Source organism: Nelumbo lutea, chromosome 2 (genome assembly GCF_056320005.1).
Source record: "Nelumbo lutea isolate HS-2025 chromosome 2, American lotus-T2T, whole genome shotgun sequence".
Taxonomy (NCBI): domain Eukaryota; kingdom Viridiplantae; phylum Streptophyta; class Magnoliopsida; order Proteales; family Nelumbonaceae; genus Nelumbo; species Nelumbo lutea.
In genome coordinates, this window is record NC_142685.1 from 38,742,116 (window position 1) to 38,759,516 (window position 17,401).

General features: G+C 36.1%; 1 protein-coding gene across 2 annotated transcripts in view; it reads right to left on the minus strand.

Annotated features, from left to right (window-relative positions):
- Positions 1–305: 305 nt before the first annotated feature.
- The window catches only part of APC4 (Transducin/WD40 repeat-like superfamily protein), a 107,789-nt gene continuing 90,693 nt past the window's right edge, over positions 306–17,401 (minus strand). Inside the window, exons 14-19 of one of the 2 annotated variants that reach the window (XM_088969351.1) lie at positions 9,720–9,824; positions 7,052–7,190; positions 4,370–4,597; positions 4,137–4,289; positions 2,152–2,233; positions 306–773 (exon numbers count right to left, since the gene is read on the minus strand). In XM_088969351.1, the coding sequence (XP_088825477.1) occupies positions 679–773; positions 2,152–2,233; positions 4,137–4,289; positions 4,370–4,597; positions 7,052–7,190; positions 9,720–9,824 (802 nt within the window). In that variant the 3' untranslated portion in view covers positions 306–678. The remainder of the gene's footprint in view (positions 774–2,151; positions 2,234–4,136; positions 4,290–4,369; positions 4,598–7,051; positions 7,191–9,719; positions 9,825–17,401) is intronic. The other variant, XM_088969352.1, reaches the window with a different exon arrangement.

Genomic DNA, 17,401 nt, shown 5'->3' on the forward strand with positions numbered 1-17,401 from the left:
TGTACCATAGATTCGATTAACTTGTCATTATACAATTTCATTAAAAGTCAAGCAAAATTGATCCAGATAGGGACAATTGATGGCTACCAAAAGTAATTAAAGTCGAAAGACCATTTGAACAAACGAGATAAATAGTCCTTAATTGTAGACCCCTCTCTAAGCTACATACTAACGAACTCTGCATCCGCTTTGGACGAACAAGAATACTTCTAGGATCAAGGGATGTCAGTAGCACATTTTTCTTAGATAAAACGAATATCACATCCTGAAGTCTTGTTTGGCCATAAACATACTTCCCAATCAAATCAAACCAAAGAACTTAAAACGACTTTATGATTACTTCCTCTAAGAAAATTACAGTCAGCCCACCTAATTTCAATGTTGACGACTTTTCTTCAATGTCCATAGTAATAATCTAAGAAAGGAATAAAGGTCTAGGAGGATCTCTAGGAGATCTAGATGAGCATTCATCTTTTACAACAATTTTAACAGTATTGAATAATAGGATATTAAATTGTTATTCCTTAAGAATATATGGAAATGGAATCCCCACTCTACCACACACTAAGAATATGTACAAACTAGACTGGAATCGGTTTCAAGGTATAATTCTTGCACATGAAACAGTGTCATTGCAGGAATGTTACAAAATTTACCAGGTGCCTACAATATTTGGTGTCATTCCACATCTGAAACTTCATCTTCATTTTCTTCAAGAATATAGACAAGGGCACGCTTCCTTGCAGCAAAAACACAAGCAACTCCTCGAGAAGCTGTAAAAATATATACTCCAAATTATAAAAGGAGAAAGAAAAATTAAAGTGCATTTAAACAAAACAATGTTATCAAAGTGTCAACCAGTCAAATCGACTAGTTAATTAGGGTCATACTGACTGCTTCACCATCGAGTTAGTCGAGACTCATGATGCAGTCACTCGACAATAATGCATTCACAAGGTTGACTAGTTAACTAGTGAGCAATCAATGGTGTCAAGCATATAGTTATTTTAAAATTTCATGTTTTCAAGTTTATATGTAATTATTTAAAACAGTACCATATATGCTTTATTTTGTACATTTATTCAATTATTATAGTTGCTTTAAGCATTTGTTATTAGATATGATTGGTTGTATGCTATATAAATAGAAGTAAAACGTATGAAAAAAAGAAAATGATAGAGGAATTATTTCTTCTTCCAATCAGTGTACACTTGTATGGAGTTATCATAGATAAAGGGGGAACCAAATGTTCTCATATCATTCTTTATTTCTAAGCAAAGATTATAAACTAAAATGTTCTAATATCATTCTTTTATTGCATATTTGTAGCATATATTAAGTTGTATATGACCTTGAATCAATGTCTTGCATTTATGATGTCTTTTTTTTGTTATTTCATTGCATCATGTAGAAAGACCAATGATTAGTCATTGCGTGACCACATTAAAACTTGTTTTCTAGAAAACCAAAAAATTAATAAAGGAATGATAATCTGAAGTAAGAATGGTAGAAAATTAGAAACATGAAGAAAGGAAGAAGACAAATTGGAGTGGGTGACTCCCTTAGAGCTGAGATCTTTGCAGTTATGGAAGGAGTACAGAAAGCTAAGGAGTTGAACATCAAGAAACTCTTAATTGAAGGGGATTCAGAGGTGGTGATAGGGTGGCTGATTAAAGATCACAATGGCTTATGGAAGTACAATAATGAGAGGAGGAAATTCAAGTGGCTGGTGCAGGAGATGGAAGTTAAGATAATTTGGGTTAAAAGATTGGCTAATTCCCTAGCAGACAGTTTAGCTAAACAAGGGGCAGAAAGGGATTCACTTTTTTGGACTAAGCTGTAACTATAGTGTATTTTCTTTACTTTTTTCTTTTCTTGAGGTTCTTTGTTGCTCTTGGAAGATAAGCGTGTCTGTCTTCCTATTGTAAATCTTCTTTTGATGAGTTAATGAAAGTGTTACTGATCAGAAAAAAAAAAGAATAGAAGAAAAAAAAAGTCTAGTTGCCACCCCTATTAACAAATAAACAGGTACAATGACTCAAATGTAAAAGGTTGACTACAACAGCCCCCTTCCCAACCTCAAATCAAAATCATCACCCAATGTAAAAGGAAAAATAATGATACTCATGAAAAAAAAGTTTAGAAACTTACCACTAACAGCTAATGGAACAGTTACAAGGTGAGGGATATATCGGATTTTTCCATTCTCCATAAGCAAGTTCACAACATAATCCTAGAAGTAACAAAATCGTATTAGCAATGATCTGTGCGCATATATAAATGGTTTGAAATCTATGATGAAAACTGAATAGCAAAAGGTTAGTACATTTATAAATGGTTTGAGGTTGCCGATATAAGATCAAATCAGCCTACATTGCTCGTATAAGGTAAAGAATGCATATTAGTTATAGCTTTGAAGGTTGAAGCTCAAGTGAGTCAGAGCCCAGGGCCGAAACTAAGTTCTATCCAGGGTACATCTTCATTGATAGGTTGAAGTGTTGGGGCCAGTAAGCGCTGTGTAATTAACCAAACAAAGAGCAACCAAGGACAGCCTAATATTAGATGTTTGTGGTATTGAGTTGGGACATCGTTCCAGTGAATGTCCTAAGTGAATGACTGAAAGGCTAACACAGTTGGTTGACGAAGTTATTGATGAGCAGCAAGATGACATTGGCCATGTTGAGAAGGACAACCAACTGAAACCATTGAAGCTAATGCCTTAGAGGAAGAAAACATGGAAGGAGAAAGTACGTAGAAACAAGAGAGCATAGAGAACAGTTAGAGAAAGAGAGAAAGAAATCTGAAAGAAGAAAGGATAATGAGGTCTGCAGCTTGTTTCTGTTATTTAATTATTCCAAACTTTCGAGGAAAAGGACATAATATCCCTTACACCTCAATATATACATATATTTATCAACACTCCTCAAGATGAGCATAGTTATTTAACATAACCAACTTGCTTAATTTACAATCCAGAATAAACTTTGGAACACCATTGGTCAAATCAGGTCAAATGGCAGGAAAACTTTCCCAAACTGTTTAGACCAAGTGAGATCAGTTATCTATCTTATATCTTAGTCTTCATCTCTCCCCTATTTTCTCCTCGGTTCTTCTCTTTCTCTTTGTCATAACCCTGACTGTTTAGATATCTTAAGTGCTGTTTGGCAAGTCTTTTTAGAAAGATCTTCTAGCAACCCAGATGGCCAAAATACATCTTGAGCTTTTGGGGTCTTGTCTTTAAAGACAAAGACAGTTTGGTAAGCAGTTCGGTCTACCAGGCTTTTAAAAATGCATTTAGAGGCTATATATCACAAGAAAGCTTCATTTGAAGCTTCCCACAATTCGGCAATTTTGGTCTTTTTGGGTCTTTCCACGCACAGATCTTCTCATCTTTCCAGCTTTTGGTTACCAATTTTTAGTCTTTCGAGCTTGCCAAAGCCCAGAAGACCACATAGAAAGATTTGCCAAACATAGGGGTGGATTCGAGCTGAGCCAAGCCGAATAGTGCCAGGCTCGAGCTTGAGCTCGAGCTCGGCTCCGCTCCGCTCGTTTTATATTTTATAAAAATAAAAATCATATATAATTTTTTATTTTATATTTAAAATATTAAGAATTATAATAATTAATAATTATAATATTTTTATTATATATATATATATATATATATATATATATATATATATATATATATATATATATATATATTCGAGTCGGCTCACGAGCCTCACGAGTCGAGCTCTAATAGGCTCGAGCTCGGCTCGTTTAATAATCGAGCCACTGTATTGGGCTCGAGCTCGAGCTCGATTCTCGACTCCTTGCCACCCCTAGCCAAACGCCACCTTAATGAATAAGTGAAAATCCTAAGAATAGTTGTAGGTGGCAATTTTTTGTTTTCTGTTCATTCTTCCCTCCTGTTATCTCATATGTTTATTTAGGCAAGTTCAGACAAGGCAAAGGGCTGGTCATATCTTAGATTTTAAACAGTACAGAACTACAATAGCAGTTTATGAACATCTTATCTATAAAAACATATGAGGAATTAGAAGTACAAAAAGCCTAACAAAAGTATTGTTCAAAGTAAAAATAATTCAAAAAACCTAATGCACTGAAGGAGAACAAAACAGTGGAGGAAGTACCTTCAATTCGTGCAGTGCCCACTTGTGTGAATTACTTGGTCTTGAAACAGACAGAAATGGAAGGTCACATGCTTGTACAATCATCATTCGAGCATTTTCAGGGCTATCAGATGTGCTTATTCTTTCATTTAATAACAGAACAATTTGACTTTCCTGTTCCAATGCATAGAAACTATAAGGGTTGACATATAGAGAAAGTATACAAAACATATATGAGGTATGGAGATCATTACTTTATAAAGCGATAGATCAACACATTCATATTCATCAGGAACACATAACAGTACTGCCTCCAAAGAAGTACAACTCTTCCCAGAATCAGTTGAGCCATGCATAAAACCCCTTGCTATGCCTATACAATTATGCATGTTTGAGAAAGATTCATCAGGTATTCTAAAACAAATATAGTCCATCAATCTTTGTTGCAATGTCTGACAAGATGAACCAGCAGTGCAGATGTCCTGGCAAAAAAACAAAACTATCAGAATTTGTAGTCCACAACAATGGCTCAGTCATAATCTAGAATGACAGAATAAATTAAAGCTAAAAAACAAGTTTATGAGTAGCGAGTGCAATTGTAAACGCTGTGTTATGATTACAAGTGAACCCGGCTTGCAATTTCAAGATTGATGGATATTGCTATGCAGAGTTGGGGGAAGTTCAGGGATATTTTGCTAATTTCACTAAGATATTTGAGAAATCTGAAGAAATCAGGGAAATTTACAAAAGAAATACAAAAATTTCTCATAAAACTTCATAAATTGTTAAAAAAAGTATAATTTTACATTTAAGACTTCAAAAACCATAGCAAATAACTGTGTATATCGAATAAGACAAGCTTAAGAGACCTAAATGAGTATCTCACCACCTTTAGTTTCACTTCTATATGTATGTCATTCAATTATCATTTGGCTTGCCTTTTTTGTTGCTATATGTTTCAATCATATTGAGAACTTTCTCTTTTGTAGTTTTTTATTATTTTGTCGAACTATGGTGAGTTAGTATCTGAATCATATTCAAAACAGTAAGCTGATCGTCCAACCATAAAATCCCTATAGAATTGAGTCAGGACATCTCTAGGAGGGGAATTAACCTCTAAAACTGGCCAGATGCCCTGATTGCCTGTATTTACTGTATGGGGGACCAAAAGATACGATACAACCGATAAGGGATGTATCATATCAATAGTTCAATACTTTGATCTATGTTTTAGAGAAAGCTATTGATGATTTAACAAAATATCAGAAAGTTTTGATGATATTCTAAAACTTTAAATCTAAGATGTGTAATTTATTTGTGAAATTCAAAATTTAACTAATATATTGGAGAAATGAGGGAAAAGAAAGATTCTTGGAATATTTTTATCACCCTTTGGTAAAATGGGGAGATTTCACCAAATCTTACCAATATAGCAAGTTGTGATTGTAAAACAAGGACTTATCAAAGTGAAACAAGGAAGAAGTTTGAGTTGTATGAGACTACTTCCAAGTAGACTGACTATTTGATTTAGAGTCCATGAAGCTGCCCAATGAGCAGCAGGCAAGAGCACTTCCAAGAACAATCTAATGGAGGATAGGAGGTTTTAGTATTTAGGGAAGACGAAAGAGACCTTTCATCATGTCTTATCTGTTTAGGAAGGTGATTCTGGTCAAAACGTGATGAGTCTCTTTAACCCAAATTTCCTAAGTGGTAAGTCTCTTTAGCCCTTAGGGTGCTTGCCAGGTGGCTTTTTTGGATTGTCACTATTTTCTCTATGTTCTGGTTATTCCTTAAGGTCATTATAATCCATGTTCCACTTATCTTTAATAAACTGTTTTCCCATAGGCTATCAAAAGGGAACAAAAAGAGTTATGAATCATCTACAGAAGAAATGCCACTCATGAACCAACAATTCAAAACCTGTTGGATGTAGGAAAGGCAGCAACTTCATATTTCATTCTACCCTGCCCAACAAGGGGCCATGATACAAGATATACACACAACAGGTTAATGCTACACGGTACCCAAATTGCAAAGGTAAATATTTTGAACCACTTGTAGGGAAAATTTAATGTGAGTTCAGGAGTATAGGGAGGGAGGCGTGTTCATTGGGTCCAATCAAATTTATAGGTATCTAAGACTATAATGCATAAAAGAAAATGTATTTCAGAAAAAGGAAAATTAAAGTAATCTGTGTTGTAAGACTCAAATCTGAAAAGACAGTTGGCTTGCAACCCAGTCCATAAAAGCAGCATTTTACATAACTAGTTTCCCAAGCTGTTGACTTGGTAGTCTTCATTAATAACCTCCTCCTTGCTAGCATTATCTCTCTTCTACATGTGTCTTCTGAACTCCAACTTGCCAACTTTTTGATGAAGGCTATGACTCGAGCCTGACACATTTCTTATGGACAACTTGATGCCAATTCCCAGGCTTTAGTTTGAGGGGAAGTGTAGAGATGAAGAGAGATAGAGGGTTATTTTTTGTCTTTTTATACTTTGTACATTAGATTCTTTCTTATTCTTTTGCACACTATTTGTATATTGAGGACAGGATGATCCTTTCACTATTATAATATAAATTCTATTTCCTGGGTGTCAACTGTCACTTTAGACACACCTCAACATTTGCTGTCTTCTTTTCTTAGTCTCACGATCTGACTGTGACAGAAACGTAACATTTTATAAACATCACACCTAGAGAGAAGATGGCATCACACCTAGGGAGAAATATAACATTACTCCATGGGTGGCAATCCAACTTTACAGAAACATTATGAACCCTCTATAGACACTCAAACTCATGCACAACACAAAAATTAATTTTTCACAGAAGACAAATGATAAGAATGTTCAAAGAAGACTAAAACTAGAAATCAAATCTTCACACAGAAAGCACAAGTTAAGAATTAAGAAATGCATGTAAAATAACAATACCTTATAATATGATATTGATGTAGGCATCTGTAACAAAGAAGACGCTGCTGAAGATGAAACTGGAAACAGGGGCAGGATGTTTTTGCAATGTATTTTTTTAGAAATTGTAGTAAAAGGCATAAGGAAAGCCTCCTTGAAGCTGAAGTTGAAAAGTAAAGAAATGACAGTCAGAACACCTCCAAGGATATATAATACAAGGAAATGTTTCTCTAGTAGAAGGTTATTTATCATAACAATTTCCACTAGGGAAACAGGATAACAGGAATTTATTATATAAGGTTTAGTGGCAGTTCAAAATTTACAACATGTGCTTTATTGGTAGCTGAAATGATATATTTATTGACATATTTCCTGGCTGAAGATAACCATGTGGACAGAAGTGTGGCCTCTCTCATCTTTTTACATAGATTACGGATGCTACACATGATCCTTTGGTCAGGATTGCATTGCTGATTTGGTTTTTTAGATTAAAGGATATTATAAATTATACTTTCTTTTATAGAACGAAAGTAATACAAACTTCTTTCATTGGACTAAATAAAATAAGATGGTATTCTATAAAAGCTTTTGAACCAAGTTTTCGATCTCCTTAAGATCTAGTACATGCACTCAAAAATCAATATCCTTCATATGACATTGAAACTATCCCGGGGAAGTGTTTAAGAAGATCTACATCTTTTATTTCAAATTCATTACTAGAAATTGGTCTTCCTTTCTAATAATGCTATAAAGTATTTGAAGAGTAGTCTCTCTCTTCTTTTAGAGAGGAAAAGGACAATCTATTAGAGCGCATACCCCTCAATCAAATGGGGGTACTTAAGAGGAATAATTGCAATGTAATAGAAGTTATAAGGGCATTAATCTTCAGAGATCTAATCTGCCTCTTAGATTTTAGTGTGATGCGATGAAGAAAACAGCCTCCATCATCTCTTGCTTCCTGATCCATCTCCGCTTTTTTCTTCCATTGTGAATGTTTGGTTGTGTATGTTTTATGCATGATCAAAGACTTGATTGGTTTAAATCGAATACCAATGTTGTAAAAGGGATTATCTAAGATCTTCCTCCATCCAAAAGGGTGACAATTGTTCTGATCATGTTAAAAAACATTTGATTACTAAAATGTCATTTTCTTTGAGTCCACCCCATTTATTCTCATTTGCCTACTTTTAGGAGTAGTTATGGAGTCTACTTTGTCTCCTCCAATCATTGTTATTCTCGTATATGTTACTGCTACCACTAGAGTGCCAAATAAGAAGTTATAGGTATACTCGTAAACATCAAGGGTTGACACATTTGACCTGAAAGGTTGAATTGTTGACCTGCCACCAGACAAGAAAACAATTCCATTTTCATCATCAATAAAAATAATACTTCCCTAACAGACTTATTTTTCTTTCATATAATTAATATAAAATATTAGACATTTGACAATGTTTTTTATAAAATTTATGTATTCTTTGTCATTCTTTTGTAAAATATTAGATATTTGACAAAAACCAAAAATCAATATTTCTAAAATCATAAAACCGAACTGAACTGAAAACCAAAATAACCAAACCAAATTGGCTTATTCGGTTTGGTTTGTTCGGTTTTTGGTTTGATAACTGAATTTGAAGGCCCTACTCAAAGGATCAAATAGTTGACCTGCTGCCAAATAAGAAAATAATTTCATTTTTGGATAAGCATAAAATTTTATATTTCATTTCCAACATAAAAAAAACAATTATTATTTATGACACTTATTTTTCCTTAATATGATTAATATAAAAATGTTAGATATGTGCCCAATTTCTTCTTCATTTTTTTGTAATTTTTGTATTTATTTCTATTTTAAAAGTTTTATTGTTTAAAACCATGACATCATGGGTTGACCATTTTGACCCAGATGGTTGAATTGCTTATTTGTCATTAGGATGGAAGAAATGCTCCCTTTTTAGGTCAGTTTTTGAAAAGCATGGGTTAAATATAGGATTCAATGAGAGAGAATGGAAGTTTTTTATTTCCGATAATTGAAGAGGAATTTTATTAAGAAAATATGAGAACTGTTACAAGTGTCCCAATGAGAGAGAATGGAAGTTAGTACCTTTAATATAAAACTTAATGGAGGAATTGAATGAGGTGAATAAATTTTTCCATCACAATTAAAGAGTGACCAAATTCAAAAAATAAGGGGTAATTTAGTCAAGAATAGTGTTCAATAAAAAATAATTCAAATTAATACCTTAAATATAAGGTTTAATGAGAGGAAATCAAATCAGGTGAAAAGTAGTGTTGTAAATTACATTTTCTGCCCTCACAATTAGAGAGGGACCAAATTTCAAAATAAGGATATCCCAATCAAACAAAAGTTTCACACTGTCATTAGTACATCTAATGGTAGTATGGATATAGATTTGAAGTGTATAGCTCATGCATCTAAAGCGCATGCCTCAAAGTCTTCCGTGCCTCCAGCTTACACCTTAGGGCATTTTGAGTGTGCCTCTAGATGTACACCTCAAATGCCATTTAAATTATTGCCACTAAATACCCCCCTACCCCACCTAGGAACAACAAAAGAAAATGAACTTATTCAAGAATACTTGTTAAATCACATGACATTATTGTCAATTATCAAAAAAAAAAAATACTGTCATAATACATAAGAGAAGGATCCAAAGAAAAGAGTTACCTTTGCTCCATCTGCTCAAATTCCTTAGCTAAAGTTCTCTGCAAGTATCTAGTATCTGAAAACCCACCAAACTTGACTAACTCATTGACTCTTTGCATTGTTTCCCTGTAACATAGCATAAGTATCGTTTCAATTAACAGGAGTAGATATACTCATACAAAGCACATCCACAACCAGAAAGATGATAATAAAGGACAATTCAAGAGAGTAGCATATATTAATACGATTATTACCTATTAATTATGAATGGAAAAAAGCAAAACGAAATTAAACAAAAAATGAAATAAAGAAGAGACATGAAAATATGGAGATTCAAAGAATCGCAATCTTTGCAGTATATTTAGTCAGAGAAGCTACTCTACACAGTTCATATTGAATTCATTATTGATATGCCCTTTGCTGGCTTGCATCCTCAGACTGCAAACAAGAATTACAGTGGACCTATGCATAACCTTTCCCAGAATTGGAAGGTGAAGGAAAGGATAACTTTATCTCCTCCTATATTGCTTCTCACCAAAAAGTCAAAATATTAGACCTCCATTTCAAGAAGTTGAGTATCTATGTCTAATTATAGATCCAAACATTTTTTCTAGTTGAATGGAACTACCACATACATCCCTGACAGCAGTGGAGCATGCACCTTCCAGGATTATAATATCATAATTCTTTCAAAAACCAAACGAGCCCTAGGTAAAACCTATAAAGGGCCCCTGTAAGGTAGTTGTTGGCAAATTAAGAAAGATAGGATTTGCGGCAAATTAAGAAATATATGATTTGATTGATTAAGAGATTTGAATAAATTTAGGAAAGATTAGATTTGAATAAATTTAGGAAAGTCATATCCTAGGATTAAGGGAAAGATTTAGTCAATCCCTGACTGAGAGAGATTCAAGGGGTTTGTCTTTCCTATCTTTTTTTATTTAAGTTGTATGCTCAATATGTTTTATGATCAACAAAGAAAATTTTCCTCTTCTCTCCCTCTATATTTCGCAACATGGTATCAGAGCTCTAGGGTTCGATCATGAATTTTAAGGCCGCCATGGTTGGCTCTGATTCAACATCTTCGGATGCTACCAATGGTGTGACGTCTTCGGAGGGAGGTATTCAGTCAGCGGCTATTTCTCTTTCTAAGAATTCTCTTCAAATTACCATGCACAAATTGAATGGAAAAAATTATTTTGAGTGGTCTCAGTCCGTGCGGTTGGTGATCGACGACAAAGGGAAACTCGGCTATTTGAATGGCGAAGCGAAACCGCCAGCCACCAATGATCCAAAGTACAAGCAATGGCGTTTTGAAAATTCGATGGTTATCGTCTGGTTGATAAACTCTATGGATCCGGTGGTTGGAAAACCATTCATGTTCTTGCCGATGGCTCGCGATGTGTGGGAAGCTGTTAGGGAAACCTATTCAAATTTGGACAATCATTCACAACTGTTCGAACTGAATAACCAAACGTGGAAGATGCAGCAAGGTGAACGTGAAGTAACAACTTATTATAATGAGATGATGGCTGTTTGGCAGGAGTTGGATTTATTTGAAGAAGAAGAATGGGAAAGTCCGAATGACAGTGCTCGGTATAAAAAGAAGATAGAAAGAGGCCGGGTTTTTTTCTTCTTGGATGGTTTGAACAAAGAACTCGATGAGGCTCGGGGACATATCTTAGGGCGAAAGCCCTTGCCTACTATAAGAGGTTTTTTCAAAAGTGCGTAGAGAAGAAGCACAACAACAAGTGATGTTGAAGAGTGTTAGTGAAACAAAAATAGAGAATTAAGGGTCTGCTCTTGTGGCACGAGGTGCAGACTTAGACGGAGATAAACGAGGAGGAAAGCAGAGGCCTTGGTTTGATCATTGTAGAAAGTCATGGCATACTAGGGAAACCTGCTGGAAGCTGCACGGGAAACTGGCGGGTTGGAAGAAAAAATCAGGCAGTGACAACAAGTCAGGGGGAGATGTCCGCGCACTTCAAGTAAGCAACTCGGATTCCGGGGCAGCAATCATCCTCAGAGTCTCTTCCTTTCACAAAGGAACAAATAGAGCACTTATATAAAATGTTTCAATCTCAATCGTTAAGAAATTCTAACCCATCCTGTTTTCTAGCTCAGTCAGGTAATTTTTTCATTGCGCATTGCTTGTACCAAATCTAATGGCTCATGGGTATTAGATTCAAGTGCCACCGATCATATGACCAGCACTTCGCAATTCTTTTCTTCATACCTATGCAGGGAATCAAAAGGTTAAGATTGCAGATGGTTCCTTTGCTACTATTGTTGGGAAAGGAACTATATCTATTTCTCCTTCTCTAAACCTCAAAGATGTTCTGCATGTTCCTAACCTATCATACAATCTCTTATCTGTCAGCAAACTAACCCTTGATCATAATTGTCGAGCTAATTTTTGGTCTTCTGGTTGTGAATTTCAGGATTTAACCTTGGGGAAAATGATTGGGGGTGCTAAACAGGATGGTGGTCTCTACCTCTTTAATAAAGGATTGACCTTTGGAAGGCAAGACCGACAGACTTGTTTCATTTCTATCTCTGTTTCTAGTGACAATGAAGTTTTGTTATGGCATTATCGATTAGGACATCCTAGCTTTCAATATTTAAAGCATATATTTCCCAAGTTATTCATGAATAAAATCATTCAGTTTTCAAGTGTGAATCTTGTGAATTAGCAAAACATCATCGTGTTGTTTTTCAGTCTCAACCATTTAAAAAATCAAAACCATTTACCATGATTCACAGTGATGTTTGGGGTCCTTCTAGAGTAACAACTCTTTCTGGAAAACGTTGGTTCATTACTTTTATTGATGATTATACTATGGTCACTTGGGTTTTCCTTTTGAAAGAGAAATTTGAATGTTGAAACTGTGTTAAAAAATTTTTATAACATGGTTCAAACACAATTTCAGACTCAGATTAAAATTTTTCGAAGTGATGGAAAGGAATTTTTTAACAATGTGTTAGGGAATTTTTTTGCTAAGAAAGGAATTGTACACCAAAGTTTGTGTAATAATACACTTCAACAAAATGGGGTGGCTGAAAGAAAAACAAACATCTCCTTGAAGTTGCTAGAGCTCTAAGTTTTAAAACTAAGGTTCCTAAGTATCTTTGGGGAGATGCTGTTTTAACAGCCACTTATTTGATTAACAAACTGCCTACACGAATTTTGGATTTTAAAACACCCATACAAGTTTTCATTGATTGTTTTCCAAACTCTCAGCTAGTGACAAACATTCCCTTAAAAATTTTTGGAAGTGTGGCCTTTGTTCATAACCATGATCCTAAACATTCAAAACTTGATCCAAAAGCAAATAAATGTATTTTTGTAGGCTATCCCACTAATCAGAGAGGTTACAAGTGCTTTGATCCAGTTTTGAAAATGATGTTTGTGACTATGGATGTCACATTCTTTGAAGGAACCTCATACTACAGCAACTCCCATCTTCAGGGGGAGAGCAACACTAGTGAAGATGGTTTTTTAGATGGTTCTGATTTAATGATTGAATTTGTCCATAATGATGTTCCTCACAACTAGTCACCGAAAGAAAGTGAGGCAAAAAATATAAAATTAGTGGAAACAAATGAATTAAATATTGAAAATGAACAACCTTTGGTGTTGCCATCCCAAAATGAAAAAGCTGAAACAACAGAGATGCGTACAAAACATATTAAGGCCTAGTATATTCAAGGGAATATCTAGCACAAAAAAGGAGAGGCACTATTCCGCAACATCAACAAGAATCTGATCTGAGATTGGATCATGAAATATTCATGATAATTCTCCAAAAATTCCTGAAAATATTCCTCAAGGTAATTCTAATTCTTCTAGTCAGCTTGATCTTCCCATTGCTCTTAGGAAAGGTGTTAGGTCTTGTACAAAACATCCTCAGTCAAATTTTGTATCTTACAAAAATATTTCACCTTCATATTGTGCCTTTATTTCACAAGTGTCTAGTGTATCCATACCTAACAGTATCCAGGAGGCTCTAAATGTTCCTGAGTGGAAAGAAGCTGTTTTTGAGGAGATGAGAGCTTTAGAAAAGAATGCTACTTGGGAGAAAGTGGATCTGCCAGATGGAAAGACAATTGTTGGTTGTAAATGGGTGTTCACTCTGAAGTACAATTCAGATGGATCCTTGGAGAGATACAAGGTTCGCCTAGTAGCTAAAGGCTTTACTCAGACATATGGAGTGGACTACTCTGAGACCTTTTCTCCAGTGGCGAAACTAAACACAGTTCGAATACTCTTATCTGTTGCAGCTAATCTTGATTGGCCACTGAACCAACTGGATGTGAAGAATGCTTTCTTGAATGGAGACTTGAAAGAATAAGTATATATGGAGCCTCCACCTAGTTTCACTGAGAAGTTTGGAACTAAGGTATGCAAGCTAAAAAAGTCTCTATATGAAGTTAAACAGTCTCCCGGAGCCTGGTTTGAAAGATGTAGAGAACACTGATGTGGGCCCCACGGCTGTGGTCCCCACTGTGTTCGTATGACAGCACATGTAATCTTTGATTAGTTTGTCAGTGTTAGTTGGTAGTTATCTTAGACAGCTTGTTATCTCAATTATTTATTTGTTTTATTTGCCATGTAGCATTAAGGGAAATTTTGTCCTTTCCTACATTTAGTGAACATAAACTATAAATATTGAGAGAGTGGCGGCGGCAGATTCATTCGATCTGTCCCTCCTTTCAAAACCCTTGTGTACTTCTACTTCTTCTCCCTCTTCTACTTTCCTCTACTTCTCTCAATCTGAAATCTGTTGGAATTCAAGACTGACTGTAGTCTTGATCGAATACTTGGTATCAGAGCCTATCTAGGGTTTCTCATTTGAGTCTAGTCCAACCGACCACATGAGAACTGTCTAGGGCTGGAAGCCTACAAAGGACTGTTCGTCGGCTGGTTCTTGGAGGTTACCAGAAAAGTTTAGCAGCTGTTCAAAGACCTTTTGAGACTTGCGGAGTGTTTTGGTAATCAGGAAGAATCAGAGAAGGTTAGGGTTCAAGCCACGATTGAAGGTAGCGATCAGAGCTCTCTGAGTAAGTCTTTATTTTTCCCTTGAGATTACTGTCAATCAAGATAGGTTGGACCTATCTAGGAGGAGCAGCCAAACTCTCCTATTTTCTCTCAGAGGTGATCAATTTTCTTTTAGGGTTTGTTATTAACCCTACGATTAGACTTGACTGTGAATTCTTTTGGAAAGTGCAGCTGAGCACTGTTTATGTTCTCACAAAGGTCTTCCTAACCCTACGATTAAAACCCTAATTCTGCTTCAGCATTACAGATTGCTTTCTAAGAGGGTTTCAGACCTGTTTTTGGCTTCCAAGCCTGTTTTGGGGGTGAGAACTGTTATCGGACTGCATATATTCTCATTGCCGATTGGTTTCATATCAGATCTGAACTGATTTCATACAGATTTCTGATTGTGATTGATTGTTTAAGTGTTGTTTTCTATTGTAGTAACCCTGATAGCTCTTAACTACTAATTCTTGACCAAGAATGGAATTCAAAAATCAGGGAGAAGGTGTTTTTGGGAACAACAGTTCTAGTAGTATGTCTGAGATTGCGTTTCAGATTACAACTGTGAGATTTGACGGATCCAATTACTTGGAATGGGCCCAATCAGCTATGATGGCTATTGGGGGAAGGGGAAAACTTAGCTACCTATTGGGAGACAGCCAAGGAGATATGGCCCAACCAAGAGAACTACTTGGTTATGACATGGCTGTGCAACTCTATGCAGCCACATATCAGCCAAAACTACTTGTGGGCAAAAACAGCCAAGGAGATATGGGATGTCATGAAAGAGACCTACTCCCAACCCCTTAATGTTGCTAGAGCCTATGAACTGAAGTGTGAGGTGAATAATCTTAAACAAGGAGAGAAACCATTCTCTGTTTATTTCTCTACCTTGAAATCCCTGTGGCATGAAATTGACCATCTAGAGACTCTTGTGTGGGAAAGTCCAAAAGATGCATAGACCCATAGAAAGCAAGTCGAGACCAATAGGGTGTTTGAATTTCTGGCCGGCCTGAATTCAAATTATGACATTGTGAGACAGCAAATACTGACAAGAGACAGTGTGACCCTCTCTCAAGCATACTCCCTGGTGCATAGTGAAGAGACTGGGAGGATGGTTATAATGCAACATCAACCCTTTCCCCCAGCCCTGGCAGTAGTTAAACCTAAGTCTGAGGGTGATACAAAAAGGGACATGAAGAAGGAAGATAAATGGGATCTGGTATGTGAACATTGCAAGAAACCCAAGCATACGAAAGATACATGTTGGAAGCTCCACCCTCATTTAGTCCCAGCAAAACTAAGGAATAAAAGGGGTAATGCTCATATGGCTGTGAATACTGATTTTGCATCCTCGTCAGGCACAAAAGGCATGCCTCTAGATACCTTAGCTGCTGTTCAGGCTGCCATACAGTTGGAAAAGGAGGTTGGGAATTCAGCTCAATCATCTCAATCACCATCAACCCCTGCCACATCTGCATTTGCTCATTCAGGTACTCGGGCCTCAGCCTACCATGCTTCAGCTCCAGGTAACACTGAACACTATTGGGTAATAGACTCAGGTGCATCCGACCATATGACTAGCTTGCCATCATTGTTCACTACTTATCACTTATCTTCTGGTAGAGATAAAGTATCCACTGCTGATGGCTCTCTTGTTCCCATTTCTGGCAAGGGTGACATCAAGTTATTTGATACTATCTCTTTATCCTCAGTCTTGCATGTTCCTAAACTTGATACTAATTTTCTTTCAGTCAGTAGTATTACCAAACATCAGAACTGTTCAGTAAACTTTTTCCTTGACCGATGTGTTTTTCAGGACTTGGAGACGAGGAAAGTGATTGGGACTGGCCGTGAGACGAATGGGATCTATCTGCTAGGAGAGAGTTCTCATTTGAAAGAGCCAGTGGATAAGAAGTCTTTTGTTTATCAGTTTGTGAGTCTGATTATGCTTTGGCATAATCGATTAGGTCATTTATCTTTTCGGTCTTTGAAGAGTTTGTTTCCTACTTTATTTGAGTCTGTTGAGATGTCAAATTTGAGATGTGAGAATTGTGAGCTTGCCAAACATTGTAGAAGATCTTATTCCTTGAGTAATAAAAGAAGTAATAATTCTTTTGATATTATGCATACCAATGTTTGGGAGCCATATCACATCCCTTCTATGGGTGGGTACAGATATTTTTTGTTGTTTGTTGATGACCATACCCATTTTTCTTGGGTCTAACTTATGCGTTCTCAAGATGAGGTTCCCACTCTGACCCAAAACTTTCATCAGATGATTTTAACCCAGTTTGGGGTCAAAATCAAAGTCCTCAGATCTGATAATGCAAAAGAATACTTTGCTAAGCCACTGACCTCTTATCTACTTGATCATGGGGTTATTCACCAAAGCACTTGTCCTCATACCTCACAGCAGAATGGGGTTGTTGAGAGGAAGAATAGGCACATTTTGGAGGTAGCTAGAAGCATCATGTTTACCTCCAATGTGCCTATCCGTTTCTGGGGTGATGTTATCCTCACGACAGTGTATCTCATTAATCGGGTTCCTTGCCGGGTCCTTGATATGAAGCCTCCATTTACCCTTCTATACCCAGACGAGGAGTTATTTACTGTTCCTCTTGAAACCTTTGGTTGTACCTGTTTTGTTCAGCTTCTTGGA